General features: G+C 44.1%; 1 protein-coding gene across 1 annotated transcript in view; it reads left to right on the top strand.

Moving 5' to 3' along the window:
• Positions 1-1,608, top strand: part of LOC139047971 (ubiquitin thioesterase OTUB1) — a 29,776-nt gene extending 28,168 nt beyond the window's left edge. The window contains exon 8 of the mRNA XM_070522207.1: positions 1,202-1,608. Coding sequence (XP_070378308.1) covers positions 1,202-1,402 — 201 coding nt within the window. The 3' untranslated portion in view covers positions 1,403-1,608. The remainder of the gene's footprint in view (positions 1-1,201) is intronic.
• Positions 1,609-12,386: the final 10,778 nt, after the last annotated feature.

Genomic DNA, 12,386 nt, shown 5'->3' with positions numbered 1-12,386 from the left:
CGTTCCAGGAAGAATGTTAGGAAAAATGCGCCTTCTACCATGTTCCTTAACCTCCTCTGACTTGGAAGAAAGCTCAGTGATCAAGTCGCTTCTTATTACTGATCAGTACATTGCGAACAGGAAAAGTATGTTGTGAATATGAAAAAGACAAATTTTTGTTTATATACTCTGGTCAAATGCTGAAGGCAACATGTCCTTATAAGTCGAGAAAGTAACCATCTCCTTGTGTTCCTTGACATTACATAAAAAAAAAAGTTATTGGCCTAAACACCCAGATGAACATGTAGCATTGCTTCATCAGATGGCATGTTGATGATCGGGGATGAACATGATGTGTTCACCGCCGAGTTGGAAGGATTGCAAACTGCGCAAGGGCAAGCTAGCCTATAGGACCCTTTATGCTGATTCCGAAGTTAGCTTTCCTGCGAGGCAGTTTTGCTAAGTAATAGCGGTATATCATTTTTTTTGGCAAACAGTGTGTACAAGCATAGTTTGCTTGAATTATGACATGGAAAATGTTGATATGGCTCTGGTGATGAAACCATGTGCAAGAAGCAAGATCCAGCCTGGGCGTCTAGCACTTCAGTCTTCATTTGAACAATGACCAGGGCCGCAATTAGTTGGGCAAGTATGGAGGGCAGAGAAGTGGACTTGCAGATTAGGGAAACTGTTTTATTGGGGACCAAGGGACTGAGGACGCTAATTCAAAGCAGGAAGCAGAGTTATGCAAATGCCTCGTAGCCGGGCAGAACCAAGCTATCCTTGTTTGCCGTTGCGTGGAGCAAGCTGGACAGCTTTTTGTATATTGCCTAATTATATAACGAGCTTTTATTAATTAATCAACTTCTCAAATATTATATTTTGAGCAATAGTGTCAATGGGAAAATTGTGTGCCACTCTGAAAAATTCTCTATACAGCCTTCTCCTGTTGCTCAATACATGTTACATAAAAGCTTTTCTTGAAGCCTGAAAGAAGCCTGCGAAAACAAGTGAAAAATTGTTACATGCAGTAGTTATCCCGCAGAAAACCTCGCAGTTGAAAAACAAATGGCACTGTCAAATGTGTGGAGTTAGGTGTTCATGACTGCGTTATTTTCGTGGCCTCCATTTCATTGACTTCTATCTATGAGACGTATGAGTCGAGCGAGTGGTTCAAGAAGGTCCTGCATTCCCTTCTCATTGCCCTGGCCCGTCCTCGCAGGAAGTGGAGCCCATGTACAAGGAGAGTGACCACATCCACGTCATCTCATTGACGCGCAACCTAGGCGTTGGTGTACGCATCCAATATATGGACCGCGGCATCGGCGGCAAGGTCAACACCCACGACTTCCCCGAAGACCGTGAGCCTCGCATCCACCTTCTGTACAGGCCAGGACACTATGACATCCTGTACCACTCATGACTGCTGCGTTGTTACGACCGTTTCCGTCAGGGTGCCAGGATGTTTCTCATCCTAAATTTTTGTTTGTTTGTTTTATTTTGTGTTTTCCTTGGGAAGAAGGAAAATCTCGGGGCAGGGAAAAGTGTGTGTGATTGTGACCTGGGCTCCGTTCACCCACAGCCATTTCCAAAATTTTGGAGAGAGAAAATTAAGTCTCTTGTGTTCAACATTATCTTTCTTTCTGTATTTTGTTTTTGTTTTTGTTTTTTTTTCTTTGTCCTGCTTGTAAATTTCAGTGCTGAAGTCAAAACAGACATTTAGAGGAGTGTCACTGAGGGATCTGCTTTCAAGCAAAAGTACGAAACCTGCAGAAAAGCTCGACAGCGCTGCTGGACTTTGCTTTTGCTCCGGGAAAGTGTCTCGTGCCAGGATGTTCTCGCTTCGACAACACTCAATAAGTAGCTTGCGTGAGCTGAAGGAAGCTGACGGAAGCTGAAATTTTTTTTTTTGCCTTGACAGCGCAGCACGCATTTTATTTGTCCAAAAGCTAGCCCCTCCCCTCCCGTACCCATGCTGCCGTGGAATTTTCGTGAAATGGACACACTCGAACTCCATAAAAAAAAATAGGGGGAGGGAGGGGGGAGAACAGCATAATCCACCTTGGACTTTTCCCCCAACTTACTCTCCTGGCGTTTGGAAAATCAGGAGAGTTAACAGCTGTATTTCCAAGCCTTCATATTGCTGTGAGTTCATAAACTCTAGAAAATCTGGATTGTCGTAACGTTTGATGCCAGATGTCCTGTCACGGGCAGAGGCGAATCAGCCGTAATGCCTAAAGTAGCCGGCATTGCATTCTGCCACTACCAAGGTGCAGCTGCTTTGAGTGATTAAGATTGAAGACACTCATTCTTCGAGCCAGCCTTCTGGAGAAGTCTTCCACCACTGAAGTTCAGAGGCCTGTTTACAACCATTAGGCAACACAGAATCTTGTTTTCACACTTCTTTTCTCTGATTTCTGGCAAAACAAATTCATTAAGTAGTAAGTTGTGAAGATTGGTTGCTGTTGGACCATCCTTGCACAAAGTAATGTACAAGGATTGCAGCAGTTCAGGTTTTTTTTTTCCCCGCTGTCAGATTCGAACAGCTTTCATGAAGATGGCATGTTGTAACTGAAAACTGCTCCTTAGTTGGGGTTCAGTGCCACTTGCAAGCATTTGACAGCTGTGGCTACAGCAATGCATCATCATCAACTTGCAGGAAGTAACTGTAGAAACTTGCATCCTGCTTAACATTGAGCAGCGACCTGCTCAGTCCTGTTCTAAGGTAAATGTCCTTCGAAAATTTTCTATGCTCTCAAGTTGACAATGCAATTTTGTCAGCTTATTTTTTTCCTCAGCACAAGCTGTGTTCTGTTTAGCCACTTGCATATTGAAGTTAAATACGGTGTTTTGTTTCTGGCGTCAGCACGAATGTGTTGTAATGCAGCGGGAAAAGATGTTAGTGTGTTTTTGTGTTTGCTTTGGAATGTTTGGGCAAGGTTGCTGCAAAACGCCAGAACCATTGCCAGCTTGGGTCTTCAGTCCCTGTCATAACCTGAGTAGCTTGTTTGTACATGTAAGCTGTCTAGGGTGAATTTCTTCCCTAGCTGTCGGGAACAGCTAGTTGTTTGCAGTCAATAATTTTCTCATGATTGTAATAACCATCATACACTATTATTGGCATCAAATCCTGAAGTCAAGGTTTGAAAACTGCCCGGTTGGCATCACCCGAAACCATTTAGTCACAATGTTGTGAGCTCCCAGGGCCTCGCCCTTCACGGGTGGCCGTGCTCAGTTGCCGTTCCCGTCGGGAGCATTTTGCAATGGCCCGTGTGGGTATAACACAAGTGTGCCGACGTGTTGGGGATTTAATCCCCTGGCACATTGGTGAATTCTGCTTTTCTCGTTTCACAGTCTTTGTTCCAAAACTTGCATTGATTGCATGGAGGTTTGCTGCCAACTGCCCGTGCATTGTGTGATGTTGGGTTAAGCAAAATAACTTGCGCTGTCAGCACTGGCATTCAGGCTCACGCTCTGCACGGCAACTATTGCACGCGTTTTGGCCCAACTGTGGATTCCCAGCTCCTGATGCGTTACAGAAGTACATGTTCTGGTAAGACGCCAAAGTTGCTGGTGTTTTTCTTTTGTCAAGAGGGACAATGTTTTGCGGGTCATGCAAGCAGCAGGACGACATTTTATTTTGTGTAATTTAAGTATTCCCGATTTCTTTTTGCGCTTTACAAAATGCCTTTATTGACTTGTGTTTCAATAAAGAGAGGGTTTGTTTGCACAAATTGCTCATTGGTGAGTTGTTCTTGTGAGGGTGCATCGCGAAGTAGGACTTGCATTGGCTAGAAATCACTTGGGACAAGTTATTTATTTGTTTATTTTAAACCTTACAGGCATTTCTAGGGCTCTTAAAAAATGAATAATGGCTCTTTGCTTGAAATTGTGCGGCCAAGTTGAAAGCCCAACTTTTTAAACAAATGTTTGGTTTTGTTTTCTTGCCTAATTGATGTGCGGTTCATATGAGAACATTGTACGGCAAAATTTTGAAGTACGCCTTTGAAACCATGAGGCTGCAGCCAGAAAAAAGAAGTCAAAGCTTAATTCATTGGTATGTATTCATGGACACATTGAATGTATACAGTGGAGGAGGTCAAACTCGAATTCATTGGCTTGGAGCGCCTCTGTATACAGCAGATATACTAGGCAGTGCCTTATGGACTGATGAAGTACAAGTACAGAGGTTTGAGACATCGTCGTCCTCAAGGTTTTCCGATATGAAGAAGCATACACTGCTTCTCTAGTGCCTCGAGCATACCCAGGCACTCTAATTGGTGCTGTAAATGACCTTCATGGTTTCAATTTTGAAGTGCTAGCGAGTGGATAAGCTCAGGTAGGCAATATGCGCCTCGCCATAACCACGGCGGTTGGTTTTGTTGCTGGAAGGGAGTACTCCATCGCTGAATTCATGAAGGGGTTCGTAAAGTGTATACACTACATATTGCATGGAGCCGTGTTAATAGCCATGAAAAGTGCCTTTTCTGAGCAGCTGTCCTGGAGAGCATGGTGAAAGTAGTGGCAAACACAATCGTGTAAAAATGTGCACTTCATGGGGGATATACGTGTGAACTCGAATTGACGTGCCATTTTTAACAATAAGCATCTAGAGGCTTTGTCTACTTGTTAAAGCATTAAATTCGATCACCTTAGCACTATAAATAGCCAAGGTATGCATGTTGCATTGAAAAAATGAGTTTGACATTAAAAAAACTATTTAAAAAATTAAAGGTGGATAAAATTTTTTTCTGAATAGATAGTTTTTGAGTTCCCTATATGACAGTATGGAGGCAGCTGCTTGCTATTTCATGCTTTTTTTTCTGTAGAAACCGCATCGCTTGAAAAGTAACTTACTTTTAGTTTTTGTTGCGATCCGGAAATTTATACTTTGTGTGTGGATAGAAGAAATTTAGAAATTCAAGTTGTCCGTAGTCTTGCTCCTCACACATTTTCGGCCTATAGAAACAATCTTAAGAGCAGTTTCCGCCTTTGGCAGTTTCGAAACGACAGTTTTCCAGGAAGTGCAAGTTGGCGGAAAGTAGAAAAAATCGACGCAATGATCTCAAAAACATGCGAAGACAGGTGCTCAGGCAAACACGAACAGATCTCGCTCGGTGACCGCGGACGCTCCCTGTCGTATCGGGAGGCGTGACGAAGAGCGAAAGAAGCGGTGAACGAAAGCTTTGTGCTCCCGCTATATAGAGCGTCTCGCGCGATAACAACAGCGAGAGTTCGTCCCCAAGAAACTTCCGGTCACGGGCCTGACCATTCAACTAACACACAGCGCATTTCTAAGTTTCGCGGTGCGGAACGCCTATTTTTAAGTTCTGAGATAAAAAAAAACATGCGCATTACTCCTCAAGACTGATACATAAAAATTCTCGTGTAACTTGCGGCAACACTCGCTTGTAAAATTGTCGATGTGTCGAAAAGTGTCGAAAATCGGCGGGCTAAGATTCTAAGGCACCCCTGCCACTCGACGTCGGAGCCTATGCCTTTCTTGTGCGCTAAATGTAGCCGGCTACGTCAATGAGCAAAACCGGAAGCTGTCCAGGCTCTGCAGCATCAAAGCCTCGCCAAAACTTTTGGTTATACGTAACTTTCACAACATTGTAAATTGTCGATATGAACAGAGGAAAAGTGTTGAAAATCGGCGGGCTAAGATTCTAAGGCACCCCTGCCACTCGACGTCGGAGCCTATGCCTTTCTTGTGCGCTAAATGTAGCCGGCTACGTCAGTGAGCAAAACCGGAAGCTGTCCAGGCTCTGCAGCATCAAAGCCTCGCCAAAACTTTAGGTTATACGCAACTTTCACAACATTGTAAATTGTCGATATGAACAGAGGAAAAGTGGTGAAAATCGGCGGGCTAAGATTCTAAGGCACCCCTGCCACTCGACGTGGGAACCAATGCCTTTCTTGTGCGCTAAATGTAGCCGGCTACGTCAGTGAGCAAAACCGGAAGCTGTCCAGGCTCTGCAGCATCAAAGCCTCGCCAAAACTTTAGGTTATACGCAACTTTCACGACATTGTAAATTGTCGATATGAACAGAGGAAAAGTGTTGAAAGTCGGCGGGCTATGATTCTAAGGCACCCCTGCCACTCGACGTCGGAGCCAATGCCTTTCTTGTGCGCTAAATATAGCCGGCTACGTCAATGAGCAAAACCGGAAGCTGTCCAGGCTCTGCAGCTTCAAAGCCTCGCCAAAACTTTAGGTTATACGCAACCTTCACAACATTAGACGCGCCAGTACACGGCGCACGCAAGGTGACAAGCCACGTAGACACGCGTTAACATAGCCTTTTTACCCTACGCAAATTACTTCCAAGAGAGGACGCGCAGAAACGCGCTCAGCTGGATGGGTGGATGGATGTTATGAGTGTCCCCTTTGGAACGGGGCGGTGGGTTGCGCCACCAAGCTCTTGCTATTATACTGCTTAACGTCCTACATAGGTAAAAGAAAAGCAAAAAAAAAAAAAACGCACGATCGATTCCCCAAACCAAATTTTCCGACCCCCTATTGAGAGCTTCGTTTTTGTACGTCTTCGTTTTTTGTAGTTTCCCTACTTCCCCCAATCTTCCAGTCGCCTCTTACTCGTATGCCTCAGCCGCACCACGCGCGGTAGCGGCCGGGCTAGAATTGGAAACGTTCAAATTTGATGCACGTAGCTTTTTGTACACGCCGCAGAACATTATGACCAACCTCGTAATGAGCGCGGTGGGCTAGCTACCACTATTAAAAAAAATTCGGTTAGGGCTAGTTGGTACATATAGCATTTTAAGGCGAAAAAAAAGCACGCGACACACACGGACAAGTACAGTCCATCTGCTTCTCTCGTCTCCTGATGGTTCTTTTTTTTCCTTTTTAATAATTTTTTTCGCCTTAGAATAGGTGCCACCAGAACATCCTTTAAGGAACAGGTTATCTCGTCGAGTTCGGCAGGAATGCTTGTTCCAAAGAAATGATAGGAGGCGTTGATACTCGTTAACTATTTAGTTAATAATTAACCTGTTGAGATTTTGTTTTCACGGCGAAGCTCTATACCTCCATCCCCCACTGCTTTTGGTGTGACCGTGGGCAATACACTTTCCTGAGCCCATCCCGGCCGTTGTGAAATCACGGGCCGACGTGTGGGGGAACCAAAACAGGGTTCGAGCGCTCTGCCCCTAACAATAGTAATAATAATAAGTGAAATAAATCCACATTAAAATTAGCGAAGGCAGATCCACTACTCTGGAAAGCGCGGTGCTATCACAAATAGCTCTCACGGCTAAAACATGTTGGCGCCTATTTAGGCGATGGATAAGCGGATTTCGGAAGTTCGATTTTTTTAGAAAGAATTTCAGGGGAAGACCGGTCGGCTAACTTCTCTGGAAAGTGCTGCGCCGTCACATACATAACTGCCAAGGCTATATAAGGCTAATGCAAATGCTGCCGCCTATTTACGCGGTCAATAAACGGATCTCAAAAATTTGACATTTTTAAGAAAAAAGGTAAGGCTATAAGGTAATATATAAGGTATAAGGTAAGGCTTTGTCCAGTGAAATTTCAGGGGAAGACCGGTCGGCCAACTTCTCTGGAATGCGCTGCGCCGTTACATACACAACTTTCAAGGCTATACAATGCTAATGCAAGTGCTGCCGCCTATTTACGTGGTCAATAAACGGATCTCACAAATTTGACATTTTTCAGAAAGAACGTAAGGCTATAGCCCAGTGAAATTTCAGGGGAAGAACGGTCGGCTAACTTCTCTGGAATGCGCTGCGCCGTCACATACATAACTGTCAAAGGCTATATAAGGCTAATGCAAGTGCTCCCGCCCCTTTACGCGAGTAATAAACGGATCTCAAAAATTTGACATTTTTCAGAATGAAGGTAAGGCTATAGCCCAGTGAAATTTCAGGGGAAGACCGGTCGGCTAACTTCGGAATGTGCTGCGCCGTCACATACGCAACTCTCAAGGCTATACAAGGCTAATGCAAGTGCTGCCGCCTATTTACGCGATTAATAAACGGATCTCAAAAATTTGACATTTTTTAGAAAGAAGGTAAGGCTATAGCCCAGTGAAATTTCAGGGGAAGACCGGTCGGCTAACTTCTCTGGAAAGCGCTGTGCCGTCACATACACAACTCTCAAGGCTATACAAGGGTAATGCAAATGCTGCCGCCTATTAAGGCGATTATTAAACGGATCTCCAAAATTTGACATTTTTTAGAAAGAAGGTAAGGCTATAGCCCAGTGAAATTTCAGGGGAAGACCGGTCGGCTAACTTCTCGGGAAAGCGCTGTGCCGTCACATACACAACTCTCAAGGCTATACAAGGCTAATGCAAGTGCTGCCGCCTATTTACGCGATTAATGAACGGGTCTCAAAAATTTGACATTTTTCAGAAAAAAGGTAAGGCTATAGCCCAGTGAAATTTCAGGGGAAGACCGGTCGGCCAACTTCTCTGGAATGCGCTGCGCCGTTACATACACAACTTTCAAGGCTATACAATGCTAATGCAAGTGCTGCCGCCTATTTACGTGGTTAATAAACGGATCTCACAAATTTGACATTTTCAGAAAACGTAAGGGGAAGACCGGTCGGCTAACTTCTCTGGAATGCGCTGCGCCGTCACATACATAACTGTCAGAGGCTATACAAGGCTAATGCAAGTGCTGCCACCTATTTACGCGGTCAATAAATGGATCTCAAAAATTTGACATTTTTCAGAAAAAAGGTAAGGCTATAGCCCAGTGAAATTTCAGGGGAAGACCGGTCGGCCAACTTCTCTGGAAAGTGCTGCGCCGTCACATACATAACTGTCAAAGGCTATACAAGGCTAATGCAAGTGCTGCCACAAATTTACGCGGTCAATAAACGGATCTAAAAAATTTGACATTTTTCAGAAAAAAGGTAAGGCTATAGCCCAGTGAAATTTCAGGGGAAGACCGGTCGGCTAACTTCTCTGGAATGCGCTGCGCCGTCACATACATAACTGTCAAAGGCTATACAAGGCTAATGCAAGTGCTTCCACCTATTTACGCGATTAATAAACGGATCTCACAAATTTAACATTTTTCAGAAAGAAGGTAAGGCTATAGCCCAGTGAAATTTCAGGGGAAGACCGGTCAGCGAACTTCTCTGGAAAGTGCTGCGCCGTCACATATATAACTGCCAAGGCTATATAAGGCTAATGCAAGTGCTGCCGCCTATTTACGCTAATAATAAACGTATCACAAAACTATGACATTTTTCTGAAAAAAGGTAAGGCTATAGCCCAGTGAAATTTCAGGGGATGACCGGTTGGTTAACTTCTCTGGAAAGTGATGCGCCGTCACATACATAACAGTCAAAGGCTATACAAGGCTAATGCAAATGCTGCCACCTATTTACGCGGTCAATAAACGGATCTCAAAAATTTGACATTTTTAAGAAAAAAGGTAAGGCTATAGCCCAGTGAAATTTCAGGGGAAGACCGGTCGGCTAACTTCTCTGGAAAGTGCTGCGCCGTCACATACATTACTGCCAAGGCTATATAAGGCTAATGCAAGTGCTCCCGCCCCTTTACGCGATTAATAAACGGATCTGAAAAATTTGACATTTTTCAGAATGAAGGTAAGGCTATAGCCCAGTGAAATTTCAGGGGAAGACCGGTCGGCCAACTTCTCTGGAATGCGCTGCGCCGTTACATACACAACTTTCAAGGCTATACAATGCTAATGCAAGTGCTGCCGCCTATTTACGTGGTCAATAAACGCATCTCACAAATTTGGCATTTTTCAGAAGAAAGAAAGACTATAGCCCAGGGAAATTTCAGGGGAAGACCGGTCAGCTAACTTCTCTGGAAAGTGTGGCGCCGTCACATACATAACTGCCAAGGCTATATAAGGCTAATGCAAGTACTGCGGCCTATTTGCGCGATTAATAAACGGATCTCAAAAATATGACATTTTTTAGAAAGAAGGTAAGGCTATAGCCCAGTGAAATTTCAGAGGAAGACCGGTCGGCTAACTTCTCTGGAAAGCGCTGCGCCGTCACATACACAACTCTCAAGGCTATATAAGGCTAATGCAAGTGTTGCCACCTATTTACGCGGTCAATAAACGGATCTCAAAAATTTGACATTTTTAAGAAAAAAGGTAAGGCTATAGCCCAGTGAAATTTCAGGGGAAGACCGGTCGGCTAACTTCTCTGGAAAGTGCTGCGCCGTCACATACATTACTGCCAAGGCTATATAAGGCTAATGCAAGTGCTTCCACCTATTTACGCGATTAATAAACGGATCTCACAAATTTAACATTTTTCAGAAAGAAGGTAAGGCTATAGCCCAGTGAAATTTCAGGGGAAGACCGGTCGGCCAACTTCTCTGGAATGCGCTGCGCCGTTATATACACAACTTTCAAGGCTATACAATGCTAATGCAAGTGCTGCCGCCTATCTACGTGGTCAATAAACGGATCTCACAAATTTGACATTTTTCAGAAAGAACGTAAGGCTATAGCCCAGTGAAATTTCAGGGGAAGAATGGTCGGTTAACTTCTCTGGAATGCGCGGCGCCGTCACATACATAACTGTCAAAGGCTATACAAGGCTAATGCAAGTGCTGCCACCTATTTACAAAGTCAATAAATGGATCTCAAAAATTTGACATTTTTCAGAAAAAAGGTAAGGCTATAGCCCAGTGAAATTTCAGGGGAAGACCGGTCGGCTAACTTCTCTGGAATGCGCTGCGCCGTTACATACGCAACTCTCAAGGCTATACAAGGCTAATGCAAGTGCTGCCGCCTATTTACGCGATTAATAAACGGATCTCAAAAATTTGACATTTTTTAGAAAGAAGGTAAGGCTATAGCCCAGTGAAATTTCAGGGGAAGACCGGTCGGCTAACTTCTCTGGAAAGCGCTGTGTCGTCACATGCACAACTCTGAAGGCTATACAAGGGTAATGCAAGTGCTGCCGCCTATTAAGGCGATTATTAAACGGGTCTCAAAAATTTGTCATTTTTCAGAAAGAAGGTAAGGCTATAGCCCAGTGAATTTTCAGGGGAAGACCGGTCGGCTAACTTCTCTGGAAAGCGCTGTGCCATCACATACACAACTCTCAAGGCTATAGAAGGCTAATGCAAGTGCTGCCGCCTATTTAGGCGATTAATAAACGGGTTTCAAAAATTTGACATTTTTCAGAAAAAAGGTAAGGCTATATATAGCCCAGTGAAATTTCAGGGCAAGACCAGTCGGTTAACGTCTCTGGAAAGTGCTGCGCCGTCACATACATAACCGCCAAGGCTATATAAGGCTCATGCAAGTGCTGCCGCCTATTTAGGCGATTAATAAACGGATCTCCCAAATTTGGCATTTTTCAGAAAAAAGGTAAGGCTATAGCCCAGTGAAATTTCAGGGCAAGACCAGTCGGTTAACTTCTCTGGAAAGTGCTGCGCCGTCACATACATAACTTCCAAGGCTATATAAGGCTAATGCAAGTGCTGCCGCCTATTTACGCTATTAATAAACGGATCACAAAACTATGACATTTTTCAGAAAAAAGGTAAGGCTATAGCCCAGTGAAATTTCAGGGGATGACCGGTCGGTTAACTTCTCTGGAAAGTGCTGCGCCGTCACATACATAACAGTCAAAGGCTATACAAGGCTAATGCAAGTGCTGCCACCTATTTACGCAGTCAATAAATGGATCTCAAAAATTTGACATTTTTAAGAAAAAAGGTAAGGCTATAGCCCAGTGAAATTTCAGGGGAAGACCGGTCGGCTAACTTCTCTGGAATGAGCTGCGCCGTTACATACGCAACTCTGAAGGCTATACAAGGCTAATGCAAGTGCTGCCGCCTATTTACGCGATTAATAAACGGATCTCAAAAATTTGACATTTTTAGAAAGAAGGTAAGGCTATAGCCCAGTGAAATTTCAGGCGAAGACCGGTCGGCTAACTTCTCTGGAAAGCGCTGTGCCGTCACATACACAACTCTCAAGGCTATACAAGGGTAATGCAAGTGCTGCCGCCTATTACGGCGATTATTAAACGGGTCTCAAAAATTTGGCATTTTTCAGAAAGAAGGTAAGGCTATAGCCCAGTGAATTTTCAGGGGAAGACCGGTCGGCTAACTTCTCTGGAAAGCGCTGTGCCATCACATACACAACTCTCAAGGCTATAGAAGGCTAATGCAAGTGCTGCCGCCTATTTAGGCGATTAATAAACGGGTTTCAAAAATTTGACATTTTTCAGAAAAAAGGTAAGGCTATATATAGCCCAGTGAAATTTCAGGGCAAGACCAGTCGGTTAACGTCTCTGGAAAGTGCTGCGCCGTCACATACATAATTGCCAAGGCTATATAAGGCTCATGCAAGTGCTGCCGCCTATTTAGGCGATTAATAAACGGATCTCCCAAATTTGGCATTTTTCAGAAAAA

The sequence above is a fragment of the Dermacentor albipictus genome, chromosome 7, assembly GCF_038994185.2.
Source record: "Dermacentor albipictus isolate Rhodes 1998 colony chromosome 7, USDA_Dalb.pri_finalv2, whole genome shotgun sequence".
In the NCBI taxonomy this organism is placed as follows: Eukaryota; Metazoa; Arthropoda; class Arachnida; order Ixodida; family Ixodidae; genus Dermacentor; species Dermacentor albipictus.
Note: the sequence above shows the minus strand (reverse complement) of the source record. Positions and strands in the feature narration are given on the sequence as shown.